Consider the following 27,520-nt stretch of genomic DNA (forward strand, 5'->3'; position numbering starts at 1 on the left):
CTTGCTGTACGGCATGCCATGCTGGATTGATCTTTTTGCAGTGGGTGTAGCAATCGCAGTACAGTTCAGTTCATGTACCTAGTTTGATGATGATCTGCTGACATGTTCTCTTCTCCGGCAGTGTCCCCCTGATGTCTCCAAAAGCCGTCGGGAAGCTGAGGTGAGCCCCAAATCTAACCTGATCGAGATCGCCCCCCAACAAGAGGGCAAAGTGTACACCCGCTGCTTCTGTCTAGAGGAGAGCGAGATCAGGAGCCAGGTAAGGGAGAAGGGGGTATTTTTGAGATGATCAGGAGGTTAATTCAATACTATACCAACTATACTGGCTAATATTCTAATATTCAGGGGACACGAGTTAGTGAGCATGTGAAAGACAGACAGACTGGGTTGTACAGATTACATGATCAAACTCGAGTCTAGATTCTTTCCTTACTGGATAAGGGGAAAAAAAAATACTGCTTGAGGGAGCAGCAACTCATTCAGACAACCATGTGAGCGATTTTTGTATTTTTTTATTTCATGCGTGAATGCGTGAGTGAGACTTGCAGATTGAGAATCTAACACTCCAGTAAGTGGAGTGTGTGAGTGATACAGCAGATGAGGAGTGTCACACAGTATCGGCTTTAGTCAGCAAGGGAACTACAGCTTCATTAGCACTGCCACCGTGACCTGGATGTCTGGCTGACTGCCAGGGACCATGCTGATGAAACTACTGAGAGAGAGAGAGAGAGAGGGGGGAGGCGGGTCAGATACTCCTGCTGTTTCATTTCATGCTCAGATGGGCTATTAATAGTTGTAGTAGAAGCATTCGTATACAAATTATAATTATTATTTTGTCTTTTAACTCCTAGTTTTTGAAAGGATAAAATTCTGCCTTAATGTTGATGACATATGAGAAACAAACGACTTGAGAGACCTTCAATGATATTACTAAAACACTGGAGTACATGAAGATATGCCCCACAGTATCTTTTTTGTTAAGCCTCTCAAATCTGCAGACAAGGAACTAAAAAGGGATTATACTTTTTTTTTTTTTAATGGACAATACACAGGTTCAAGATACATAACCTACAAACAGATTTATTCCATGTGTGTGCTGGATACAGCTGCCAACAGTAATTGCTCATCCTGTATTTAGTTTAGAAAGACGTCCTTTGCCTTTTAAGAGGGATTTATATAAAATAAGCTGCTGTGACGAGTGTTGTCCTTATTTAAACTACCCTGTATCTAATTTGTCGTCCAGCTCTGAATATACAGTGGCATAGTTTCCATGGCATTTTGAAGAGCAAGTTTTTTCATGTGTTGAGCTTCTTTAAAATTCAGAGCGAATGCCAGATTCGGTCTTCATGTTCACATAGATGATGCAGGGTAAGTTTGGGATCCGTGCCAAAATCTGACCGCAGATACTTAAGATAAACCCAAGGAGGCATTAGCACACGTCAGCAGTATGAGCAGAAGAGCAGGAGAAATAACATTTAGCCTTTCTACTCTATGCTTTCAAACAAAGTGCGTTTTTTTGTTCTGTTTTTAATTTTAAATGTTTAAAATAGCTTTGTTTCAAATGACTCGGCTAATCTGTTTACCGTGTGTGTGTGTGTGTGTGTGTTATTGTAGTTCATCCTTCCTTTGTTAGTTAAAGATACTGGTATACTTTCTTTAAAAAATAAATACATTACAAAATCTCCTGAAAGCATATTAGCATTGCTGGGCTAGTTAGTAAGCATGGAACACCATTTATTAGAATTCTGTAGTTAAAAGAACAGATTTTGTCAAATAAAATGTTTTATTCCATAATAATTAGTTCATTATAGTTTTAACATCAATGGCAAGCTCCTTGGGTACAGTTGCCTCCTGATGTTTAAACACAACAGCGCCCCCTAACACCCTAATGGTTGAATTCCAGCCTAAGATAGAAACAGCGCCCCCTAATGAGACGGTTCATACACTGCAGCTCAGCTAGTGCTCATTCAAGGTCTCCAATGTAAATACTGACCTGAACCTGCTGAGCTTCTGAGGTCTGACAAGATAATACTCCCAAACAGCTGCTGGCAAGTACAGAATTAAACACATAAAAAGCCAATCAAACTGACGTACTGTATGAACACTTTATAACGCATATGTATTTATCCTAGCGTTATTTATGCACATTACATTTATGTAAGCATTGCAATGCTGGTGATTTCATTGTATTTAATTGATTTATTGATGAATGCTTTTGGAATGAAGAATGACCTCATTTTGGAACTGTGCTTCATGTTGTTTAATGAAACCTGATCAGGGTAGTGTTTTCATACAGTTAAGAGTTTCTCGCTGGCAGTGCTGAAAGCACACCCTGTGTTCATGCGTGTCGCTGTGGCCGTTCCCTGGAGGAGGTTCAGTGATCAGGGGAGGCTGGTGTGCAAGGAGAGGATGGAGATAAGGTGGAGCCTTCCTGCCTGCTTATCCCCCGGCCCCACCTGTCTTTGTGATGTCAGCACACCTGGCTGTTCTGAGAGACTGATCCCGCCTGTCTTTGTGATGTCAGCACACCTGGCTGTTCTGAGAGACTGATCCCGTCTGTCTTTGTGATGTCAGCACACCTGGCTGTTCTGAGAGACTGATCCCGCCTGTCTTTGTGATGTCAGCACACCTGGCTGTTCTGAGAGACTGATCTCAGCTACAGTCTGAGCAGAGCTGTGTGCCTTTCAAAAACATCAGAGGCATGCTTGTAGATTCTGTATCATCACCCTTCACATTGTCACAATATATTCATTCTATAATACAATAATACATTTAGTAAATCCCACAGCTGATAGCTTCTCAGATTTTGATGCCTCTGTTGCCCACTACTGGTCATTTTAACAAATTGTTTTAAATCAATTGAAATAACCGCCTCACTGTTTTTTTGTGTTTGTTTTTTGGGGTGTCCAAGGCATTTTGTACACTGCTCGAAAAGAGATTTGACCTACTGTGAAAGTTAAGTGCACAGCACCCCCTAGAGCTTGAAAAGCTCCACCTCCCTGAAGCTGCCATACTTATTTCCCATGTGAAATCACATGGATGCATTTCTGACTTATCAGTGGAGATTATTGAAGAGCTTAGCTGAAATGAACCGCAGATACAGTATCTAGTGTTTTAATGGAGCACGTTGCTATGGAGACAATACTTTCATCTGGTTGGTGGAGGGCTAGGGGAGCACTGAGAGAGAGGGAGAGAGAGAGACAGAGAGAGACACAGACACAGAGACACACATTCAGCACTGAAACAGAATCCTTGTGAGGAACTGTAATGGCAAAATCCAGCTCATGGAATAAGTTGAATAAAGGTGTTTAGTGGCTCAGTGGGTTCAGATGTGTGCTCTCCAGTCCAGGGCAGGGTTGATGCATGAAGACTGAACAACTCTCTCCCTCAGCCAAGTATGAATGGTTTAGCTGGAGCTGGGCAAAATATCTAATAATTATTGAAAGGTATTTTTGAATGCCTTTAAAAATCTAAGAATAAGTAAATTAGACCTTATCACCAAAAAATAAAAAAATAAACGTCCCATGGTCTGGAAGGGCAAAATATAATCAAGCATAAAATATATCCCTTAACTGCTGGGCAATCGGAGAGAATGGAAGTGAAATACAGAGCTTGCATGTATCTAAAGTACACAGCCATTTGATAACTGTCTTTTGCAAGCTTTCAATTGAAAGAAATGGCATGAAATAAAACACAGCTGACATTCTTGTGAGCTGGGAATGGTATTACTAAGATATTTCTAATTATAGGCTGCTTTAGGAAATTCTGTTAGAAACTGGTCCCAAGCAGCGAGCCTGCCAGTTCTTTGAGTAAACAACAGTGGAAACGGTCTACAATACACAATGAGTTTTCCATGAAGTCTTCTGTTAACTGTTGTTTGGCTAAAGTTGGCTGACGGCGGCATGTGAAAACTCGATTATTTTAAAAGAGGTTGGTGTGTTTCTATGCAGAGTCTTTTCAGACGCAGGTGTTTTCTTAAAACTATCTGGCATGTCTGCATCTGCCGTCTCTCTGGTATTCCTTAGTGTTTGCGTGTCATTACAAGTTGAGCCTCTCCAATCGGGATGTGGTACAATTATTATTATATTGTAGCTGCAACCGCCTGCCATGTAAAAATTATATCCAGTTGACCACTGGTGCCCACGGCAAAGCTGTCCAGCGTTAGTATCTGAAACCTCGTTCAGGGAAGTGAGGGTGAGATGTTAGGTGTTCTGCAGTAAGTTTGAAGCTGTCTGCGCAGGGCTGAGCTTCCTAGTTTTGGAGAGAAGCTGTATAAACGTTTAATTAGGATGTGGGAGTGCAATTTGGGTTGAGAGCTAAATGTTTTTTTTTTTTTTCTTTTTCGTGCATTAAATATTGAAAACAGAAAAAAATATAAAATGAAGTAGTTTGGGGCAAAAAATAAATATTTTTCCTTGAATGTTTTTTTTTTCCATTGCTATATATGGTGTGAGGGGCAGGGGGGTATTCCTCTCATCATGCGTTTTCATCTTCCTTATGACCCCATATAAAGACTAGAAGAGAGGTTAAATGGCTTTAACTGATCATTTTAAATAGCTGTTCCAGGTGTTCTGGAAACGGAACATCTGAATCTGCACCAGATGAGAACTTTTGCAGAAATACTTGATAAATTGTGTAAAGGTATTGTGTACTACATTGAGTGAAATGAAATGTTATTGTTTGTTTGCAGTGTGCCGGCTGTGCTCAAGGAATAAAAGAGCAAAATGTGAGTATGAAAACTGCCTGCCTGTCTGCCTGCCTGCCTGTCTGTCTGCCTGTCTGTCTGTCTGCCTGTCTGTCTCTGTTACTCGAAGTTTAATTTGGTCTGGTTTTGGTATCATTTGTTATTGTCGACTCATGATGTCCCCCCTTTTTTTTAAAATTTTTTTTTCCAACTCTCTCTTTCTGCCTTGGTGTTCAGTGCTTGTCCTCCCACCTGTGTGATTTACAGGGGGGGCTGTCTCTTTGACCCCGTAGTGACCGACCCCCAGGGTAGGGAACCTGCCCACCTCGCTGCACTCTCACTAATCAGCCTGCGAGCTGATGCTGGAGGAATGCCTGACCTGCGAGCTCATCTTTCACGCTGATAACGGTTAGCAGTGACGTCTGCTGCTGCTGGTCTGAGACTGAGACGTGAATACAGCGCTGTCAAATGATGCACTCCTAATAAATGTCTTGTGTTTCCATTTATGTATCCAATTTATTACTCAGATGTGTGTTTAGTCAGAGCTATGCACTGGTGCCACCTCAATAATTCCCCCCTCTCTCTCAAAGGCCAATGTTGGTCCGCACCAATTAGATTCCCCAACACTTTCACTGCTGCACATAGAGAGTTCCTGCCCAGTCAGACTTCCGCACAACACATGCATTGCTATTCAGCTTCCCTGAAATAAAAGGCTCTTGTCATGCATTAGAACATCTTTGTACTGCACTACCTTCACAGACATGCCAGAGAATTGTAGATTAGATAGAAAAAAATCAAGTGAGGTCGTGGAAGCTAATGAAGGATAGGAAATAGTAATTTCAAACCAAATTACTAGACCTTTCAAGTCATTTGATATTTGACGTTACTAATGCATTTGTTTTTTTGTGGATCTGGCTGTACATTGTGGTGGTTTTTCTTGCTCTGTTGGGCAGCAATATTTGAGATGCTACTAATTGGGTTGTTGATGAACAATTGAACATGATTGAGAAACAACACTCGTGGTGCTCAGAACTGGATACTCTGGGCTGAAGAGGTGACCAGTGGTCCAGTTTTCTGCTTTACCACAGAGGGGTGCTGTTCTTGCCAAGTAATGGAATAATTGCACGTTGTTAGGGTTACTATAGGACTGTACTATGTGTACAGTACGGGACAGTTCAGGCTTTTCAACTCACACCCCAATGCATTCTGGTAAGTGTAGTCCTGCTGTGAAAGGTACCTGAGACAGGTAAAAAAACGTACCACAATGCATTGCGATGCGAGATGAAAAGCCTGAACTGCCCCAAACTGTCCTAGTGTACACGGACTCATATAGTAACCCTACACATTATCATACATTGTTTCTATCACAGTGATGAAATATAAATGTTTAAGCTTGTAACAGAATGGCATTGTTCACATAGCAGGTGATTTCTCCAGATAAATGAAAGGCATATCTGAAGGTTTTGATTTTTAGATTCTGTTAGTTATTCCCATATCTGACCCTGCAAGCTCAAGGCGGACTGGATGGTAAATTAGATTGCATAAACACAGGGGGCTTTGTTTTTGATCGGAGAGATCAAAGTAAAGGCTCTGGGTTGCCATGGAAATAGTTAGCAGATTGAAGACATGCAGAATCATTTAGAAGTCAAGTTGAAAGCACTTTCCAAGGTTATACGAGTAAAAACTGTAAAACTCAGGGTCTGTGTATCGACTCCACTGAGAACGATTGCAAATGTAATAAAAAGGTCATTTTTAAAACCCAGGACTGGCTGTTACCAGAACGCCTAAATAGTGTTGTTATAAAAAAGAAAAAACTATTGATACAGTCAAACGCACCTAAACTTTCGTGGTGTGCAATTAAAGCACAAGGTTACTGAACTCGCATTGTATGGTAAAAGTTAGACTCATGAGCATTGCTTTCCTAATTAAAGAGCAAGCATGTAATGCTGAAGATGTAGTGCTTTCAAGCTCAGAAAAAGAATCCGGATAGCTGGATTGTGTTCATTCTGCAGCAGTGGAGTCCTTTCCAATAGTAGATGTCTGGGGGCATAGTCAGATATCATTTGGCTGGATCATTAAAGCAGACCAACTAGCAATTATAGTGTCACAATAAATATCAGGGCTGAGCAAATTTATAGAAATGTAACGAGAGGAAGAGAGAGGAGAGAAGCTTTTAACTAAATCTCTATAAATCAGAGGAGGGAAAACTGCTTTTAAAAGTTCTGGGCATCCCAGCGGAGTTAATTATCTGCTCCTCTACCAGACGAAGTAAGCAAATAGCCGAAAGAGCAACACGATATACTTTGCCAAAATAGACTTTCAATTTCCTGCTTAATGTTTTGCATAACCTTTCACAGTTTATAGTGCTAATTAAAAGAGAGATGCAAACCAAGGCTTTTTAACCCTGTTTTCCAAAATCCCTTTAGCATGAGCAACGTTCTAACTAGTCCTCTTGTAATACTGGAGTATTATTATTATTTATTTATTTATTTATTTATTTATTTATTTATTTATTTCTTAGCAGACGCCCTTATCCAGGGTGACTTATAGTTGTTACAAAATGGCACCTACAAAATATCACATTACAGATAAGAGCAGTTATGAAATACAATAAAGTCAGTGGAAATAAGAGCAAATTCAAATAAGATATGCATTTACTGTAAGCAAGACACGCAGGCTCATAACATGCAATTTAAAGCAAGAAATGTGTAAGGTTAAGGAAGAATCCCAGGCACAAAACCTCCTTGCAAATTCCTTGTGTGATTCACGTATCCCACGCAGAACCCCTTTTAGCATTTTGCATGAAATCCGTCTATCATCGTTCAATAGTCCTTTCTTTAAATTTGCCTTAACATTATTGAATGGTCAGCGTTCATTTATTCAATTGAATTTGGTCCCGGTTTGAAATGATTTCACTTGCACTATGTGCACGTGTGTATCTGCTTGGCTGTACTGAATGGTAGATGTTGTTTTGCTGTATTTCAGGATGAAAATGCCCAGCGCATTGTGAAGGTGAGTCCATTATCCACAGGCACAGTTTCTACAGGCACTGTCAAATGTTTCAGTGATTGAGACCCGGGCAGGCTATAGCAACACCGGTGTGTGTCTTGTTTCAGGCTGAGAAGGGGGATCGCGGGGTAACTGGGATGCATGGAATGAAAGGGGAGAAAGGAGACCAGGTAAGAACAATGGAAATAAAAAGTCTTCAAGCACATTCCTGCTCTGTTGCTGTTTATGAATATGGATTGAATCCCCCTTGCAGTAGAATACAGGTCCTTAAAAATCCATCAGTCTGTTTATATTGATGGCTTTTGATATCCTTCTAGTTTCTTTCAGTTCGTTATTTAGTGCTGGCACATTCAGCTAAAGTACCAAGGTGCATCTTCTATACAGGGTTTGCATTTAGCTAGGCAGGGCCACTGAATTATGTATGATTCTAATATTGTCCCTTTGCATACGTATCTATAAAAGCATGGAAGCTACACCAGTAAGCGAAAACATATCTCATGAGCATTGAGATTAATAGAGCCTGCTGCTCTCTGAATGTCTCATCATATTTTCTTGTGTTTGTTTCATTAGGGCTCGGACTGTGTAGGCACCTCTGAAGGTACCACGGGCTCTGTAAGTAATACAGTTACCATGAAGAAAGCGGTTCGTGCTGTGATCAGTTCTCTTTTAGTAGTGTATGTGGGTGGAGCAGTATAATCCTGCCCCTTTGCAATAAAATCACATTACATTTTAGTGGCAGCGGAAAAGCTTTCTCTTCTAGCTGGAGATGGAAGCATTGAGGTTGATCATGATGATGATGATTTAAAAGGGCGAGACTGATCGCACACACCGATACCTCCCCCATACCAGAACGTTTTATTGTTGCAAATAAATCAACGTTTCCTATGTTGAGGTACCTCGGCCATCCATTTGCTGGAGGTTTAATTACAACAGGAGTCTTTGCATGCTAAACTGCCTGGTTTCCTTTGCTCAGAAGCAGTAAATAATACAGATCCAGTGGAAGCTAGTGTAGTGTGTTACAGTAACTGCGCCTCTGTTTCAGCGTTCTGAACAGTAACTGTGCCTCTGTTTCAGCGTTCTGAACAGTAACTGTGCCTCTGTTTCAGCGTTCTGAACAGTAACTGTGCCTCTGTTTCAGCGTTCTGAACAGTAACTGTGCCTCTGTTTCAGTGCTCTGAACAGTAACTGTGCCTCTGTTTCAGCGTTCTGAACAGTAACTGCCTCTGTTTCAGTGCTCTGAACAGTAACTGTGCCTCTGTTTCAGCGTTCTGAACAGTAACTGTGCCTCTGTTTCAGTGTTCTGAACAGTAACTGTGCCTCTGTTTCAGCGTTCTGAACAGTAACTGTGCCTCTGTTTCAGCGTTCTGAACAGTAACTGTGCCTCTGTTTCAGTGTTCTGAACAGTAACTGTGCCTCTGTTTCAGCGTTCTGAACAGTAACTGTGCCTCTGTTTCAGTGCTCTGAACAGTAACTGTGCCTCTGTTTCAGTGTTCTGAACAGTAACTGCGCCTCTGTTTCAGCGTTCTGAACAGTAACTGTGCCTCTGTTTCAGCGTTCTGAACAGTAACTGTGCCTCTGTTTCAGCGTTCTGAACAGTAACTGTGCCTCTGTTTCAGTGCTCTGAACAGTAACTGTGCCTCTGTTTCAGTGTTCTGAACAGTAACTGTGCCTCTGTTTCAGTGTTCTGAACAGTAACTGTGCCTCTGTTTCAGTGTTCTGAACAGTAACTGTGCCTCTGTTTCAGTGTTCTGAACAGTAACTGTGCCTCTGTTTCAGTGTTCTGAACAGTAACTGTGCCTCTGTTTCAGTGTTCTGAGGGACCGAAGGGTGAAAAGGGAGCCAAGGGGGACATGGTATGTTCAACACTCATCGTTGGGTTTTAGTTTTCGGCAGGGGGCACTTTCAGAAGGGTCAGCCCCTCTCGAATATAAAATAAGTTTCTGTTTAAAAGAAAAAAGAATACTACTAATAATAATAATAATGGATACACTTGAAAATAGAGTTGTATTTAACTACACCGTTACTGACCCATTGTTAAATCGATGCAGATTGTAAAACCTGCAGACACTTACCTCCTTTCAAGTACAATGCAGTGACTCTGTTTTGGTAATTGCAGGGCCCAATGGGATTGGGGTCTACTGGATCAAAGGGATCCACGGTAATTACAAAAATGAAAGGCGTAGTTCTCAATGCATCATGTAACAATGTAGCAGCACGATGTTTAACCTGCTTTCTCTCTCGCTCTCTCTCTCTCTCTCTCTCTCTCTCTCTCTCTCTCTCTCTCTCTCTCTCTCTCTCTCTCTCTCTCTCTCTCTCTCTCATATTCAGGGTGATAAAGGGGACAAGGGGGACCCTGGTAAACAGGGACCAGCAGGACAATCGGGGAATGACGTAAGTGCCTCTGAGTCTTTTCAGAAGTAAGCTGGTTAGAAAGCCTGGCAAAATCAAATTGAAACAAAAACAACTGAGAACTGTCCAGCCATACAAAGCACACGTATTGTGAATGCATTAAGATGGCACTACAGGTAGGTATCACTTTACAATGTGTTGATATTCCCGTGCATCCCCTAGAGATGATGTGCTTGTTCCCTTATTGTACAGGCTTTAGGGGCAGGTTCGGATCTGTTGCTGTTTACACTGTATCAATGAATCCCAGGGGTTTGCAGGGTTTGTTGTGCTGTATGTAGTTAGAGACACTGTGAACACAGGGTCATTCCATTAAACAGTCTGTTCAAATGATAAAGTCATCAATGTCAGACCACTGACAAGCCAGAGACTTTTTATTGATGATCAAACTGTATATTAGGACGGATCAATATTGGGATTGCCATAAATCTGATATCTGTAATCTGTGTGGGAATATAGGAATGGACCTTCATTTTCAATAAATAAACATGTCAAACAAAAACACTGAAGATACTTTTTTTTTTTTATCTCTGCAAATATCTTGCCAATTTTTATCGGCTAGATTTAACAATGCTGTCTTTTCTCTGAGCAGGGTCGCCCGGGAGAGATCTGTGTTGTCGGCCCCAAAGGTCAGAAGGTAAGACCACTGTGTCTGCTGTAGAAGGCTGCAGATCCTTAAAATGCAATGTAAAATCGAATCCTTTAAGATACAAGGTGTCCCACACATATAAAAATGATTCTAACTTTCTTATTTTTATTCAGCGAAGTACACGAAACAGTGTTTAATGTTTACATCATCCAAATTGTCAGTTTCTTCCTTGTGATACTCAAATCGCTCTCAAATGTACCACAAACAAATTTTTGCAATTGAGGGAAAATCCCACTAGGTGGCGATATACCCCAAGCAAGCTGACCTCACATGTGCTGAAGCACATAGCGCCGCCCTAGTGGGCCCCACTGAACGCTGCTCTTGATTCTTCAGGGTCAGCCGGGGCTGGTCGGACCAGAGGGGTTAGCAGGAGAGTCGGGACCCCCCGGGCCCCCAGGACCCCCTGGAATGGGAGAGCCTGGACCTCCGGTGAGTAGTGCTTGCTGTGTATAGAATTCTGCGTTCCTTGCAAGCAAACCTTTCAGTTGTATGCTGTTACAGGATACGTTGAAAGAATGATTTAAATTACTAGGAAGAAAGAAGACGGCAGTATCTTATTTACCGCATAAATGTTCCTTTTTTTAATATATAAGCAAGTTTTTTTTTTTTGTATATTTAAATTAACGTCAGTTACTTAAACAACAAATGTTAATTAATTCAAGTAGCTATAAAGACATTTCAAGTCATTCAAAGCACTGTTTAAAATGAATTCTTGTTAAACACCACACTAGGCTAACATTTATTGTACGTTATAAATCACAAGATCACAATTACTTACAGTCCTGGAAAAAAACAATCTAACAGTTAAGCAGTGAATTTCTTTTTATTTATTTAGGGGAGTCCAGGGGGTCTGCCAGGGCTGAAAGGAAACAAGGTGAGTTATATTTCAAGATTGTTTGTTATTTTGTAAGATGATGTATCTCTGCTATCCTGCCTGGAAGCTGACCTGGAGTCTCATTGCAGGGTGATTCTGGAGTTCCAGGCCGGGATGGTAACCATGGCGATCCTGTGAGTAGGGCACAGACAAACAGACATTACTATCTTTCATCATATCACTCAGAGCATCAGAGAGGATGCCATTCGGCCCATCGAAGCTCATCTGGTTCCTAGTAGCCGATTGATCTCAGAACTTTTGGGTAGCCCATTCCATCCCCTCACCACTCTCTGTGAAGAAGTGTCTCCTTCCCTCTGTCCTGAGTCCACTTAATTTCCAACTGTGTCCTCTGGTCCTAGTTTCTGTACATGCCTGGTCTGTGTGTATATGTGCTTAACCCATCACATTATACCGTACATTATCGAGTCCAGTCAAAAGAGCTGAACTGAAAACTGGTGTCAGCTATCTTGCAGGTGGATTCAGGATCTCAGTATTTGGATGGGGTTGTTTTATATTAGACTTTGTATTTCCAATGGGCTGTGTCTGATCTCATCACTATATCTATCTGTTATTGTATTATTCTCTTTAATACAGGGACCTCGTGGCCCAGGGGGTTCGAAAGGAGCCAAGGTGAGCTGTTGAAAGTGTGATTTAGAGGATTTTAACAGCATGCAGTGATTTTATGATTTGGTATTTTTGTTAGTAACTTCCAATGTAATGTAAAAACATTAAAGAGCTCAAATGGATGGAAATAAGTTCCTACATAGCTGTCTGATCCGTTCTGCTGTTTAGCCTTAGTGTGTAGATAACAAGCTCAAGTGTGTTTTTAAACAATAAACCAGGAATGACCCAAACTGCTGTGCAATGGTAGCTTTATTTATTTTATATTACTATAGTCACATAAATAAATGTCATATTCATCTAATTGTTTTATTTATTCAAGTTTAAACAAGTATAGAAACAAGTATTCGTATGATACGATTGACCATGGCCATGGTTCTTCTCTCCCTCTCCTGACGGATCTTACTCCTCCATCCCACCAGGGGGAGCCGTGTGAGGTGTGCCCCAGCATTCCCAAAGGGTTCCAGGACGTGATCGCTCTGCAGGGGAAGAGCGGGCCCAAAGGAGAGCCTGGAGCTCCAGGGAGTGGAGAGCCTGGTTTACCGGTGAGCTTTCACAGGGATGCCCTGGTAGTAAACTCTCTGCACTGACTGAGCTGAGTAAGAGCAGCGGGCGTCTTTCTGCTTCGCTAGTGGAGCCTGGCTCTTCGGCACAGCACACTGATATCGTGTTGGTCTTTAAACCTGTAGACCAGGGTTCCAGTTCATTAAAATAGAAAGAACCTCTTTTTTTTAAGAACTGTTTAGAAACATTCTCTTAGGTCAGACAGGGGTTTGAAAAACTTCTGACCAAAGTGTTTTTTGGTAAATGGCCAATTTTTAATTTATCAAAATGAAATAAAAAAAAAACAATAAACATTGTTTAGCAATTATATGTTTCTTTTGTCTTTTAGGGACCGGCTGGCCTTAATGGAAAAAAGGGTGATAAGGTACTTCTGCATATATTTAATTCCCAATGTGGGTGTATGTGTGCACGAAGCCGGAAAATGAAACCCGAACCATACCGAAATGGGTTTACCATGATTTAGGAGATATTTGGTTGACGACTTCAGGTGCCGAGACTGCATACAAGCTGTCCTTCAGCTGGACATGGCAGCTCTGTCAACCAGCTGGATAGACCATAGAAGCGAAATTTTGGGGAGGGTGGAGGGAGAGGGTCTTCAGTTCCAGCACTAAAGCTGAATGTTTCTTCTCTTTTAGGGGGATTTGGGAACAGCAGGTCTTAAAGGTGAAAAGGTAAAAACAATGTTGTTTTTTATTTTTTGGGTATATTTATAAGGGGTGGATGTCGTAGCACCATGAAAAAATAGCATACCCCTATATTGTTCAAATATGAACTCAAAATACATACCATTCCTGAAGACCTGCGTAGGGCTTGCTCTCTTTCATGACCTCTGTGACACTTCTTAGATGGATCCCTGTGTTGTATTTTCAAGCAGATTCTTTAGCTGGTGATGTACCTTTCCTGATTCGTTTTTAAATGTCAGATCTTGTTTGTTATTTGTTTTTGGCTTCTGTAGGGAGAGGCCTGCGAGGGGTGTCCCACCATCAACGTGTTACCTGCCAATCTGCTGTCGTCAGGGAAACCAGGACCCAAAGGAGAGAAAGGAGAGGCGGGGCAGGGAGAGAGAGGACTGCCGGTGAGTATCCAGGGTTCCCTCTAGTGGCTAGAAGTAGGGCAGCAGTGTGGAGTAGTGGTTAGGGCTCTGGACTCTTAACCAGAGGGTTGTGGGTTCAATCCCAGGTGGGGGGCACTGCTGCTGTATCCTTGAGCAAGGTACTTTACCTAGATTGCTCCAGTAAAAACCCAACTGTATAAATAGGTAATTGTATAAAAAAATAATGTGTAAAAAATAATGTAATTGTATGTAAAAATAATGTGATATCTTGTAACAATTGTAAGTCGCCCTGGATAAGGGCGTCTACTAAGAAATAAATAATAATAATAGAAGTAATTACTGCAACTTATATGGTGGAATTGGAGCGACAAACCTATTTAGTTTGTATTGAATTGGTGTTTCGGATAGGTTTTTAATTGCTTGATTTTTTTTTTTTTCTTCAGGGTGAACCAGGAGCTGTAGGTCTGTCAGGACAGAGAGGGGAGAAGGTGATGATAACAGACAAATCAACTTTATATTTATTTAGGGGCAGAGTGACGATTTGGATTCAGCCCGTGATGACTAAAGCAATTCCTGTTTTCTTTTCTTTTAGGGAAACGCAGGGGAGAAGGGAAATGACGGGAAAGCGGTGAGTGGAACTTTAATATTCCGCTGTGAGCAACGATCCCTGTGGATTCTCCTGTTTTTGTTTTTTCAATGCTTTCCGAAAAATATGAAATTACAATAAAGAAAGAAAAACGCACAATGATTCATAGTTAACGAGTGCCATCGTAGAACTAAATGTTTTTAAAACACGTAATTTGATTACCTTTGTGTAAAAAGACTAAGATTTTTCTTCTGCTGGTTCATTTCCAGGGCAAGTCGGGACAGCGAGGGTTACCTGGCCTTGAGGGTCTTAAAGGAGAAAAGGCGAGTAAAACGATTGCGTTACTCAATATGCTTTTAACTATTGTTGTTATTTTCTCCAGCACTATCCCTGGGGTTGATGTAATGTGGGTTACATTCAGAGACGTGGTACGTTTTGTTTCAGGGCAACACTGGGGACCAAGGACTTCAAGGCTGGTCGGGATTAAAAGGTGAAAAGGTAAATATTCAGTGATTTTATATTGATTCATGTATTTGTATCTGTATGCCCACATATAAAGACATATGAGATTGCCATGCATGAAAAGGTTAATAGGTTTGTCAACAACAACTTCAAAACTGTCGAGGTAAAAACTATAAGAGGATATGCCAAGCAGGCATTTCGGCTCATGCAATCTTCAGTGTTAGCTATCTCACCGCCTCTTTGTGTCCGTGGCAGGGAGAGGCGTGTGGTCTGTGCCCCGTTCTTCCCGCTGAGGTGGGCGGCGCTCAGACAGTGATCAAACTGCCAGGACTGCCAGGAGAGAGGGGGGACCAGGGGGTGCCAGGCGTGGGTGAGCCGGGCAAACCGGTGAGTGCACTGAGCCAGCAAACGGTACGAGTTGTAATTTTTTTTTACCAGTTTTGGAGTCTGGCTGTGTTTGTCATGCTTACTTGTAGAACTCCAGACAAACCAGAGACAGTTCTCTGTTTTCTGTTCTGCAGGGTAAGCCTGGTACTCCTGGGTTCAAGGGAGACAAGGTAAGTCCAATTGAATACATTTTTTTATTTTATTATTTTTTTTTTTTAAAAGCCATGCAACTTAAAAGTCAACATTAAGTAAGTATTCTCTCTATTGAATGAACTTTTCCCTGTTTGTCCCAAAGACCCACCCCAATTCTTGTCTCATTATCAGAAGGGATATTATTTCAGTGTTCTGTCTGTGTGCCCCCCTCAGGGTGAGCAGGGTTTCCAGGGAGACCCAGGGACTCCGGGACAGACAGGCATGCCAGGCCTGTCTGGCGAGGCAGGGACACAGGGCTTCCCCGGGCCGAAGGGGGAGAAGGTGAGTTTTTGAGGGCTTTGAACAACTAGCTGCTGCTCTGCTATTGGTGTGTCTAAGACAGCAGGGCTATCCAGCTCATTAAGAGCTTCACAATGTGGTTCTTGATTTGAGGTGAGAGCTGGGCAGTCTGTATTTTATAGTAGAAGCAAATCAAAGCGTTGTGTGATTGTTTATCATGGAAACCTGTTTCATGAGCACAACAATACTGCAGGAGAGTAGACAGAGGTTTTGACAGGCGGACGCTGTGAGTGACACTTTGACCAGGGGATGTTAGCATTGCTCATTGTTCTTGTTGTCAGGGAGATGCCTGTGAGATGTGCCCCTCCCTTCCCGAAGGACTGACGGACACGATCGGGATCCCGGGAAAGAAGGGAGAGAGAGGGGGGCCGGGACCCCCAGGAGTGGGCATTTCTGGCAAACACGTGAGTCCCCTTCTTCTATTCGGGGGTCACACTTGATCTGGTCTTTTTAAAACCCGCGTTCACACATCCGTTTCCAAAGAGACGTCCCCACGATTAAATCTGAAAGTGCTGCTATCCTTTTTATATCAGCTTTTTAAAAAGAAAACGACTCAACAGGGATGGAAATAAGACTCTCGCTATAGCAGTTTGATCCAATCCTGGTTTAACTGTAAGACACCCCTGTGCTTATTACCAATACACTGTGGCTAATCAAGCTCATATTAAAACCTGGAATGGGTGAAAGTGCTCTGCAATAGGAGTACTGTAGTTTCATCTCTGCTCTGTAACAGTTTGTTGTTTTTTCCTAGGGCAATCCAGGACTTCCTGGCGTTCAAGGCCCGGTCGGACCAAAGGGCAGTCAGGTAAGTTCCGTTCAGAATCCGCTAAAATGGAAAAGAACTGTCTGTAGCAGATGAGAGGAATGCTCTTCAGAATCGTGTGTCTGTAGCACATGAGGAGATTGCAATTCAGAATTGTGTGTCTGTAGCAGAATCGTATCCACAAGGGAGTGTGCCTGTTTGAATTGTCATACGCTTTTAGAAGCCCAGGCTGAGATTCAGGGGAGGGATTATGATGCATGCTCCCTCCTTTGATCATGTTAAACCTCAGGTAAACTCGCCTGGCTGTTGCCGATGCAGTCCACAGGACGGTGGCTTCCTTCTCCCCTTGAGAGGTGGGGGACCAGCGGCCAAATAATCAATAACCACTGACATCCCCCGTAGTGATAACAAGCAGTCATGATCCCGACACTGGATGAATGAATGGATGAATTGAACACTCTGTGTTGTTGTTGTTTCAGGGCAAGCCAGGGTCTCCCGGAGTCGGATTGCTTGGACCATCGGTACGTGCCGGTCCACTCACTCCAGTCAGATACCAACGTGCTTTTACTGAATCCTGTTCCACTAACAGAGAGCTTCTCTCCATTCTCTAGGGAGACGCTGGAGAAAGAGGGTTTCCTGGAATACCGGTAAGAGCTCCATCTATGAGTTTTACAAACAAAGCAACCTTGCGAGTTGTTTTTCTGTCTTTTATTCTGTTTGTTTAATAGCTCGATGTCCCCTTTTCAATCAAAGGTAGTAATATCTGCAGGGGCAAAAGCTAAAACGGGTTCTTCATTGGCTTTTAAAACAACAGAATGTATAATGAAGAGTAACGGTTGCGCAGGTATATTTCTTTACTTTTTTCATTGCTCTCATACAGGGAACTCGGGCATCTGTCACTCCCAAACAATATTAGTAGACCATTTCAATTTCATTTTTTCATCGTGTTCTTCATGCATCCCAGGGTCCTTTGCAATGACAGCTAAACGAGAGTCTTGGTTCTTGCAGGGGCTCCAGGGTGTAGCTGGTGTGCCAGGGCCTCGGGGATCAAAGGGAGAGAAGGTCAGTAGTGGTGTTGTTAGTATTGTATAGTAAATGTTGTCTATTTTAGACAGTTTTGGGTGGGCAACACAAAGCATTTTGATCTCTGTTCGCTTTCCTTGGTGAATAGTAAACCATTCAAGAGGAAAAGATCTGAATAACTGCAATGCTGCCGGTTTGATTGGATGAGAGTGACTTCATTATTTATTATGATTAGCATTGAGTGGTAATATTGTAACACTGAGCGGCTGAATTATTTTTTTATTGCAGGGGCATGACGGGCCGCAAGGACCACCTGGCCCTCAGGGGCCTACAGGAGTCGGAGTCGCCGGTCCCCCGGTAAGTTTGACCGCTGGTTCTTGTTGAATATCTTCTGTCATTGCCAGAGCCCTGCCAGCTGACTGACTGAGCTGTGTGTGTGTGTGTGTGTGTGTGTGTGTGTGTGTGTGTGTGTGTGTGTGTGTGTCTGTGTTTGATTCCAGGGCAAAGCAGGGATTCCTGGAGAGCATGGTGTTCCAGGAGCGGACGGCACACCTGTAAGTGTTCTCTCTTTCTATTGGCTATCCACACACCTAATCCAGCTTCCTAGGTACTTGACTGCCTGCATTACCCAAGGCAGTTCATTGGTTAACCGCCCATCGTCCCACCCTCCTCCTTCTCCTTGTTGCTTGGTGTTTAGCAAACTGAACTCGGGTCCCAAAGGTTGTTGGTTCACATACCGCTCTTTTGACAAATATTATTTATTATTTTTGTAAAGGTTGGAATATCCGAGTTAAAATAGAGGGCGGGTTTTTAGTGTTTGAAAGCCAGGTGAATTTTAAGACGGATTTGCATTGTATTAATCAAAAGCTTAACATTTCTTCTTTTCATTTTCCCTTTTTTTAGGGTGAAAAGGGAACCAGAGGAGACAAGGTAAGCTGGTACCCTGCCCCTGATCTGGTTTCCAGGTTAGTGAATTAAACACTGCTGTTTTAGTTCCGCAATGTAACCCCAGTGTGTTGTGCTTCTCTCAGGGGGAGCCAGGAGTGTGCAGCTGCCAGCCCCCACCTCAAGTGGACCCCAACTCCATCGGCAAGCCTGTGAGTACACCGAACTGAGGCTGTGCATGGGCAGGAAAGCAAACAGACCCTCCTAAAGGAAGAGTAACTGGGGCAAAACTAACCCTGTCTCTCTCTCTTCCCTCAGGGGGCCCCTGGAACCCTGGTCACTGGCCACGTGTGGCAGCCAGGCCCCCAGGTTTGAATTATTGTTTGTTTTATATAAAAGGCATTTATATACACCCTTTGGATAACTCACAGGAGAGTAAATCAAAGATGGTTTTGAACTGTGTCTGTATATGCTATAGTGTCTAATTATAGACTGTACGCTTGTTTATAAAGATGTGTATCGTTTCTGAGTCATAAATAAAGGCTTGACTGTGTAGTGCTTCTAACAGTGGTATAAGAGTGTGAGTTACGTGCTGCTAATTACGGTAGGTTATGTTCCTGACCAGTCTGGATCTCCAGTTGGTAGCTGGTTGAAGTCACATGGTATATTTGTATTTCAGGGGCCTGCTGGACCCCCTGGACCCCCCGGCCCCCCTGGCCCTGGGGGGTCCACTGGTCAACCCGGACGGCAGGTAAGAACTTAACCCTTCACACCCTGGTGAGAGACACGCTTGTTCTACTTGGGGCACCTTCTTCCTCTTCTCTTTCGCTTCTTGTTGGGACTGCTTGGGCTTTCATGGAAACTGACTAAAACTGGCTAACTAAACCAAAAATGTATTTAAAAAAAAAAAACCTTACTAAAAATGTATTTTTAAAACAATAATCTCTCTCTCTATATATATAGATGTATGTTAAAATAATATTAAAAATAACAACATAACTATGTTTAAAACTTAATTAAAAGTGATAAAATGACGTGTGTGTTAATTGAGATGGTGAAAAAGAGATTTAGAATGCCATGCTGGTTTAAAATATTAAAAGGAGCATTTAAATTCTAATTAGCTCTGCTTAAAATTACACTAACTCTCTGAAGCGCACCTGCTCTTAGATTACTGAGGAGTGAGGTTGTGTGGGGATATCCATCATTTCAGGATAATTTCCTGCTGCATCAATTGTGACATCAGGCATGACTTGTAGTGAGCCAATGTGGCCACTGGGTGTCACTGTTGCACCATAAAGAGTTCTTCAGTTTGACAACTGGAAGTCAGTCTTTTTGACAATATCAGAATAAATTCCCTACATTTCCTCATTTCTTTGCAAAGGGATACTTCATTTAAATACACAAAGCTCTTTTTTTTAAAAGTAGTGTCTGTTGTAATTTTTGGTCATCTAATCTCGCTTTATATTAAGGACATTTATCTATTATCAATTAGCTTATTAAGTACCATTATTATTACAAATGTATATATAATTTAAATAAATATATTACTGTATATTTACTAACCAGGTCTTTGTTACTTATGTTAGTAAGCTAGGGTCTCTTAATATGAAGCTCGACCAGTATTTTTTCAAGCTGTTTGGAGCCAACCCTGTGAATTTCAATTGACATTGTTTCATTATTACTGCAGCAAAATCTGTCTGCAGAACCGAAAGGAAGGACTCTTCAAAATATACCTGACTGGCCCTTTTAATACTAAAACACACACACTACTTTTCCCTATCCTGGTATTGTGCTGAAATAAGGACACTAATACCAGGGAGCTCACAATAGCTGTAGAGGAAAGTAGCGAAGTACAGTAGAAGGCACTGGGCTGAAGCAGAATCTGAGGAATCGAGTTAATCGTATTGAACTGCAGTTCCTTCTTTCAGGGTATTCCTGGAAATGATGGCTTACCCGGGCTGCCCGGCCCGCCGGGAGATTTAGTAAGTAACGAGTGGGCGAGGAGGACGGAGGGTCTGCTCTCCTGATGCAATAGGAGGGCAGTGTTAGGCAGAGAGGCTGACGTGTGACAGACAGCCTGCAGTGTTTACAGGGAACGTGCTGCTTTATCTTTGCTGTATCCTGCGCTGCAATACGGTTTTCAAACATAATCTGGATGTATATTCATGGGGCAGGAGTCGGCTGGGGAATACTCAGGCACGTTCGAGAAAGGGGATTTCTCTGATAAGTTGTGCTTGCTGTCTGTTCCCACAACGACACGGTGCTTGTTTGTCAGAACAGCAGCGATGGGATCTGGATAGGACATGTACAGTACGATCCTCACAAGAGCCATTCTCTTTCTCCTCACGAACGCTCACAAATCACCTGAGAAATAGATTCTCCAGTTGATTTTCTGTGTAAATATAAACGATCAAAGCGATCTGGATTATGCTGAAGAACGTGCGGCTGCGATGCAGCGAAGTTAAAGAAATGTGTTTCTTGTAATCAATGCAGGGGTATCACTTACTCAGTTTGAACCTCCATTAACGTGGCACACTGAAGTGAGCCTGAACACCATAGTGAGACAGGGAAACCAGCAATTATATGTCAATGCCCGAACAACTCTAAATCCAAGTCTGGTCTTGATTTACAGAAAAATCTGTAATTGTTCTTAATTAACGTGAGCTCTCCTCGCAAGTAGAACACAAAACAAAGTAGATGAAAATTAAACAATGTTTTAAAAAAATGAAGTTACATAAATAAAAATGTATAAAAGTAATAAATAATCCAAATAAAAAAAATAAAAATCTAAAACCACATTGACATATAATGGCAATAAAGCCTGGCACATTTAGCCTTTGACCCTTTTCTCTGTGCTGGATCTTATTGCTTTTAATTGAAGTGAAGCAACTGCCCCATGCCAGGTTATTTATTATAGGAGAATATGCATTGTATTGAATTAATAAATACATAAAATAGCAATCAAAACTGGAAGAGCGGATGCTTAGTGTATTAACATATACATAAAACAAATGCAGTTAATGGATGTTGTCATTTTAACCACTGAATGAAGCACTTCCTCAAGTACTTAATCCACTCTTTTTTCCCTTATTTTTGTCTATTCTAACAAGAATGTCAACTCCTCCAATCAACAACTGGTTGATCTTTTCCTCTCCTTCCTCTCTTCCTCCCCCTCCTCCTCCTGGATTTCTCTACCGAGCCCTCGTAAGAAACATGGAACTCATTTCTCTATGACATTTACCTGCTCTGCATTACAAGGAAAAATTTACACTTGGATATAGAAAACTATATCAACAATAATAAAAAAATAATAATAAATGGCTTAAGAAATATAAAGATTACCGTGTACTTCTTAGGCATGTAAGCCACATTGAAGAAGCTGGGATGTCCTGAATTCTTTCTTTGAGTTGAAGTTACAGTGTAACTGTGGTTTCAGTATCCCTGTTGCCCATGGCGACCATCTGTTATAAACTTCAGAATTGTTTGTATTCTCCCAGTGTAGCCCAACTGATTTTCCAGTATCTAGATCCCAGTTTGCACTCGACTGGGGGGGACAGTGAGGCACTGATGAGTCCAGTCTCCCTGTCCTCAGCTCTAACCTCTTAAGCTACACTGCCCCCCCACTAACACTCTTTATTTTCCTGTCCACAGCCCCCCCTGTCAATGGTAGCTGATAGCAGCATGGAGGAACTGAAGGTAAGCACAGAAAACGAGGGGAGGGTGCAGGATTCCGCATTCAGTCAGGACAGCTCTTGCCAACATTCTATTAGAGAATAAAAACAGTTCACATAAGCATTTTGATCTGCTTGTTTTGAACACTGAAATATCGATTGACGTTTCGCCGCTGGTGCAGACAAGACCGATGATGTTAATGGTGCTAGTTTTAGATTTAGCTAATGATCCGTTCCTGGTTTTACTTTGAGTTAAATAAGACACACCTGAGCTTGTTAACTATACATTGGGGCTTATCCAGCATGTAATAAAACCTGGAACAGGTGAAGTCTAACTGCCGTCCCTCGTTTTTCAGAAGATCTGTGGAGGCTGCTCTCAGGGCCACCCGGGTGTTCCTGGTGTGATCGGGATCAAAGGGGAGAAAGGGGAGCAGGGGGTGCAGGGTCTCCCGGGGTCAGGAGACCAGGACAGCTGTGAGAAGGTAAGACGGAACCTCCGAGCCGCTGCCTGGCAACAGTAGAGCTCCTGAAGCCTTCCAGAGCTCTCAGCTGCCACTTCTGTGTGAGGTACGCTTTTAGGCATGTGATTTAATATGAATTGTTTCCTTTGTTTTGCAGTGCTTTGAACTCCAGAGAGAAGAGGCAAGGGTAGGTGTATCGTAGTGTTTACAAGGACAGTTTATAATTTGAGTTGTGAGAGCGCAGTTAAATCGGGCTTGCTGTCGACAGCCAGGCAGTTGCCACAGCAGCATCCAGCCCCCATGAACACCCTGAATGTTTTCTTCCCATTCTAGGGCGACAGTGACAACAGAGAGGGCGGGGCGGGCTGCCCGGGAGTGTCAGGGACCCCTGGAATGCCGGGAATGCAGGGAGACAAAGGCGAGCAAGTGAGTCGGGATCTTCCGTATAAGATTCTGGGATTTTTTTTTTTTTTTGCACAGCCCTAGATTTATAAAGTCCATGTAATGTGCAGCAGTGTGGTCCATCTGTCTGTCATATCCTTTAAGAGCACTGAACATTAAAGACTGTGTTTATTCTCCTTGCAGGGGCCTCAGGGACAAAGAGGATTCCCAGGTTCACCAGGCAGTATGGTAAGCATAAGAACAAGAGACACATGTAACAGTTCTGTGGTATTGGAGCATTACGACTGACTGCTATTCCCCCAAGCTTTCAGACTCCTGGGCAATGCTCAGTTTGCCCAGAAGAGGGCAGTGTTGTAACACTACTGACACATGACCAGTTCCTCTCCTAGACGTTAAAGGACACAAGATTTGCAGAATTATTATAGTGGCAGCTGGTGCTGAAGGCGCACAATTTCAACAGCAAAAGTTAGCATTTGGTTCCAATTGCTTTGTCTACTAATATTGGTAGCTAACAGCAATGTCTCAATGGCTTGGGTTATAGCACCCTCAAGTGGAAAGACCAAGAACTGCATCCATTTTTTTTTTGATAATGCAGTTCTATGTTTATTTTATTTTATTTTATTTTTTACAAATAGCAGAGTGACACTCTCAGATCTGATGTTCACTCGTCTGGCTCGATATACCTGGTACTGGATACTGGATATAGCTTGTGACTCAATGAAACACACTTCTGCTGCTCTACTATACTAACCAGGGCACCTAACAAACAATTGAGTGTAGCCCACTACTCCAATGTATAACAAGTAAAGCACTAATAACTGAATAGAGCACACTAGATTACCGTTGTAAAGCACACAGTGATAATCTACTAGTCGGGGGGAAAAACATGAATCACTAACTAATAACTGCATCTTTTCTCCTAGCTGTATATGAAAGTAGCCAGGTTAACCACATTGAGAACACGACCCCAAACTAAAAATAATATTAGGGTTTTAAAAATTCCTGTATGTTTATTGGCTTTCTCTTCATTGCAAGCATGTTGAGGAGCTTCTGCTGTTGGTACAAATGCAATGCATTCTGGTAAGTGTAGTCCTGCAGTGAAAGGCTCCTGAGACAGGCAAAACATACCAGAATGCATTGCGATGCAAGTTTTAAAGCCTGAACTGTCCCAAACTGTCCCAGTGTACCTGAAGTCATATGGTAACCCCTAAACATTCCAGTAGCTGACGTTGGTGCCCTTGTAGCTGAAGGACCCCGGAGTGTTGCAAGGTGTTGCCCTCTCACTGCCTGTTTCTCCTTCCAGGGCCCTCCAGGTTTCCCTGGTTCTCCTGGTCCGGCTGGATTACCTGTAAGCTCTCCTGTGCTCAGCCCGCGCCGGGCTCATCTGTGTGCTTTGCTTCTTTTGCTTTCACTCTGGTGGTTTCTGACCGTGTTACAGTGTAACCCAGGGCCTGGGCGTACTCATTAGCCAAGCATGCACTCTGGTTAAAACATGCCTTACAGTAAGGAAGGGTTGGTTTTTAGAGGGTTAGGTCAGTGGGCTAGCTGGTGCTCGGGTCCACAGATTGGGATATGGACCATATTTTCACAGCCGTACCTCCTCCAAGTCTCTTTTTGTAACTGATTTAAGATGTCTTCAGTTCTGTTACTTAGTTGCTGGGTTCTAGTTTTTCTGTTTTTGTGTTTCCTTTGTTTTTGATCGCATTTCACCAGCCCTAATTTGGGTTTTCCGGGTGACACTGGCTGATCAGTCAATCCGCGTTCAGTGTCATTGCAGTCATTCGATTCTGATTCTGAGTTTAGCTGCTGTGTTATTTCAAGGAAATGTGTAAGGCCAGGCCAAAAGGATATGTCCTGATTTTTGGAGAAATTATTATATTTTATCATCACAGTAAAAAAAATTAATTTCTTCACTTAAAACCAAATGTTATCTATCGTATCACTCAGAAACATATTAGAAGTCATTACAGCTAAATAAAAAAAGAGATGGAAATCTGAGATTAACGCACGTAATCTGTTTCTATAGACCCTGGTGTGGTTTAAACATTTAGAATGCCTTGTCAAGATCTGCACTCTCGGAAAAAATGATACCATTGTTGTTATTCGATTTATTCAAATGTGTTACATTTCAATACACCTTAGCACCTTAAATCTGTTGAAAAGACGTTATTTGTTGTACATGTGAAAGTGTTTTTCTTGGTATTTTTAGAGCATGAACTATTTAATGCAATTCAATTCCATTGTACGGGATTGTACAGTACGTGAATAATCAGTCACGTGATTTGATGAACCTCTTTAAAACTTAACTAGAGTAAAACCCTGAAATGCTCAGTTAAAAAGCGTGCGCTTTGTCCAGTAAAATCCGGATGTATGTGTTTGGCCGGGCCCCAGCAGTCCCTACAGCAGTGGTAATGACTGGAGCAGCGTTCATTAATCCCAATGGTTTGTGATCTCACGTGTCGGCTGTGGGGCTTTGTGTGTCACCCTGTCTTGCTCATTATTCCATATTTGCACTTGTAATTGTTAACACATGACATGACGCTCATTAAACATCATTGTGACTGTTGCACAAGAGAAGATGGATAATGTGTATTGCATTGTATTCTTGGATTAGCACAGGGGTGATCCAGTGGTTAGTGGTTTTCGGCTGTGATTGTGTGTGTGTGTGTGGCTTCATGCTGAGGAAGGTGTGTTGAACTGTGTTTTGTTTCAAAGGGACTGCATGGAGAGAGGGGCATGCCTGGCCCTGAAGGAATGAAAGGGGAGCAGGTGAGTCAAACACCGTTTCCATATCTCTTATTAGCATTGGCAAAGCTGTGCACAGAAGTTTTAGTTCTTCACTTGGTTTAACATTTTGTTTCCCCAAACTGCATGAAAGCTTCAGCTAGTAACAAGATCCCTACAACACAAATGTAATATATGTGTCATAATGCATTTATATAAATCCTTTTAATGACTTTTTATCGCTTGGTCTTTCAGGGTCCGCCAGGCACTCCTGGCTACCCGGGATCAATGGGACCCCCAGGCATGCCAGTAAGTACTGAAAGCATCACAGTGTCCGCTGATTATTCCCAGACACACTGAGGATACTCCAGGAACGTTCCTGGAGTGCTGTGGTTATTCCAACAATCAGGATTGCCCAATCGGCAAGCGGGTGGTCTACAGCAATCCTTGTGACCCTTGTAAAAGTTTCCCAAAGTAAAAGCATAGCAGGATGTAATTAAGCACAAAGCATGGTAAAGCATAGACAAGCTCTGTAAAGAATAGCGAGGCATGGTAAAGCATGTTAATAAACTGTATAACCGTGGGAAAAGCATGAGGGAAAACTGCAAATACAGTGGTAATCTTTTATAAGGAGAGGGAAATAATCTCAGCATTTTATGTATGTTCACGGAGTATTCTTTTATTATTATTATTATTATTTATTTTCTTAGCAGACGCCCTTATCCAGGGCGACTTACAATTGTTACAAGATATCACATTATACGTTATACAGATATCACTTTTTTTTTTTACATACAATTCCCCATTTATACAGTTGGGTTTTTACTGGAGCAATCTAGGTAAAGTACCTTGCTCAAGGGTACAACAGCAGTGTCCCCCACTGGGGATTGAACCCACAACCCTCCGGTCAAGAGCCCAGAGCCCTAACCACTACTCCACACTGCTGCCCCAATTATTATGAATTCTGTTATTAAATCAAATTGTACAGTGTATGGAAATCATGATTAAACCTTCAAGCCAACTGAACAGCTGAATTTGGAGACTTGCTTTCCTCGTGTCGCGCATCTGCTTTGCTGTGGTGTCATTTGGAACAGTGGGGTTCACTCTGTGCTCTGTTCAGTTGATAAATGCCCCCCCCCTGTCTGTTGCCTGTTGGTCACAATCATCTCTAACTGGTCTGTTCCTCCCCCGCAGGGACTGAAAGGGGAGCGGGGTCATTCTGGATCCAATGGAGAGAAGGGCGCATCGGTAAGATTCCAATTCAAGTTCTCCCATTACAAGCAAGCATCCACTCTGTAATTCGAACCAGGCAGACAGTGTGAATGTTGCTGTCTTCTCAGGGTCCTCCTGGATCACCTGGCTATCAAGGACCTGCCGGACCAGCGGTAAGTAAAATAGTTCACCTGCTGGAACAAGGAAAGCCTGTGTAAAAGCATCCCCAGTCTTGAGATGGAAAGCTGATCCAGTTGCGGATTCTTGATGGCTATTATAAATGTACTGCGTTGTGCTCGGCTGAATGCGCTCCCTAACTTTCCTTACAGGGGCTCAAAGGGGATAAAGGTGAATCTGGGAGCCCAGGACTGAAAGGAGATCAGGTGAGAGTGGAGATGGTGTTATGAACTGTCACGGACATGCTCCTGTCTGTATAATAAGAGACGACTGCATTTGTACTTATAATGGTGACGGTTCCTCTAGTTTATAGTACGACTTTCAGCACATAAACATGCATTTGTTATTACAGTAGATGCAGAAGGGCGCCTGTGTTTGAGTCCTTTATTGTAAACCTCTGCTTTCTGTTCTACT

The 27,520-nt window shown here is 42.4% G+C and overlaps 1 protein-coding gene across 4 annotated transcripts in view; it reads left to right on the forward strand.

Annotated features, from left to right (window-relative positions):
* Positions 1–27,520, forward strand: part of LOC117413052 (collagen alpha-1(XVI) chain-like) — a 48,997-nt gene that overhangs the window by 12,651 nt on the left and 8,826 nt on the right. The window contains exons 8-54 of one of the 4 annotated variants that reach the window (XM_058997325.1): positions 122–259; positions 4,691–4,726; positions 7,670–7,696; positions 7,801–7,863; positions 8,264–8,305; positions 9,502–9,546; positions 9,810–9,851; positions 10,022–10,084; positions 10,692–10,736; positions 11,082–11,177; positions 11,584–11,622; positions 11,712–11,756; positions 12,217–12,252; positions 12,666–12,788; positions 13,136–13,171; positions 13,443–13,478; positions 13,763–13,882; positions 14,305–14,349; positions 14,454–14,489; positions 14,717–14,770; positions 14,892–14,945; positions 15,165–15,320; positions 15,431–15,466; positions 15,663–15,770; positions 16,070–16,192; positions 16,540–16,593; positions 17,031–17,072; positions 17,163–17,198; positions 17,560–17,613; positions 17,863–17,931; positions 18,075–18,128; positions 18,478–18,504; positions 18,606–18,671; positions 18,778–18,828; positions 19,139–19,210; positions 20,388–20,441; positions 22,111–22,155; positions 22,487–22,612; positions 22,749–22,778; positions 22,925–23,017; positions 23,177–23,221; positions 24,297–24,341; positions 25,709–25,762; positions 25,973–26,026; positions 26,912–26,965; positions 27,058–27,102; positions 27,259–27,312. In XM_058997325.1, the coding sequence (XP_058853308.1) occupies positions 122–259; positions 4,691–4,726; positions 7,670–7,696; positions 7,801–7,863; positions 8,264–8,305; positions 9,502–9,546; positions 9,810–9,851; positions 10,022–10,084; positions 10,692–10,736; positions 11,082–11,177; positions 11,584–11,622; positions 11,712–11,756; positions 12,217–12,252; positions 12,666–12,788; positions 13,136–13,171; positions 13,443–13,478; positions 13,763–13,882; positions 14,305–14,349; positions 14,454–14,489; positions 14,717–14,770; positions 14,892–14,945; positions 15,165–15,320; positions 15,431–15,466; positions 15,663–15,770; positions 16,070–16,192; positions 16,540–16,593; positions 17,031–17,072; positions 17,163–17,198; positions 17,560–17,613; positions 17,863–17,931; positions 18,075–18,128; positions 18,478–18,504; positions 18,606–18,671; positions 18,778–18,828; positions 19,139–19,210; positions 20,388–20,441; positions 22,111–22,155; positions 22,487–22,612; positions 22,749–22,778; positions 22,925–23,017; positions 23,177–23,221; positions 24,297–24,341; positions 25,709–25,762; positions 25,973–26,026; positions 26,912–26,965; positions 27,058–27,102; positions 27,259–27,312 (2,868 nt within the window). The remainder of the gene's footprint in view (positions 1–121; positions 260–4,690; positions 4,727–7,669; positions 7,697–7,800; positions 7,864–8,263; positions 8,306–9,501; positions 9,547–9,809; positions 9,852–10,021; positions 10,085–10,691; positions 10,737–11,081; positions 11,178–11,583; positions 11,623–11,711; positions 11,757–12,216; positions 12,253–12,665; positions 12,789–13,135; positions 13,172–13,442; positions 13,479–13,762; positions 13,883–14,304; positions 14,350–14,453; positions 14,490–14,716; positions 14,771–14,891; positions 14,946–15,164; positions 15,321–15,430; positions 15,467–15,662; positions 15,771–16,069; positions 16,193–16,539; positions 16,594–17,030; positions 17,073–17,162; positions 17,199–17,559; positions 17,614–17,862; positions 17,932–18,074; positions 18,129–18,477; positions 18,505–18,605; positions 18,672–18,777; positions 18,829–19,138; positions 19,211–20,387; positions 20,442–22,110; positions 22,156–22,486; positions 22,613–22,748; positions 22,779–22,924; positions 23,018–23,176; positions 23,222–24,296; positions 24,342–25,708; positions 25,763–25,972; positions 26,027–26,911; positions 26,966–27,057; positions 27,103–27,258; positions 27,313–27,520) is intronic. The other 3 variants (XM_058997326.1, XM_058997328.1, XM_058997327.1) reach the window with 3 other exon arrangements.

The sequence above is a fragment of the Acipenser ruthenus genome, chromosome 23 (assembly GCF_902713425.1).
Source record: "Acipenser ruthenus chromosome 23, fAciRut3.2 maternal haplotype, whole genome shotgun sequence".
NCBI lineage: Eukaryota > Metazoa > Chordata > Actinopteri > Acipenseriformes > Acipenseridae > Acipenser > Acipenser ruthenus.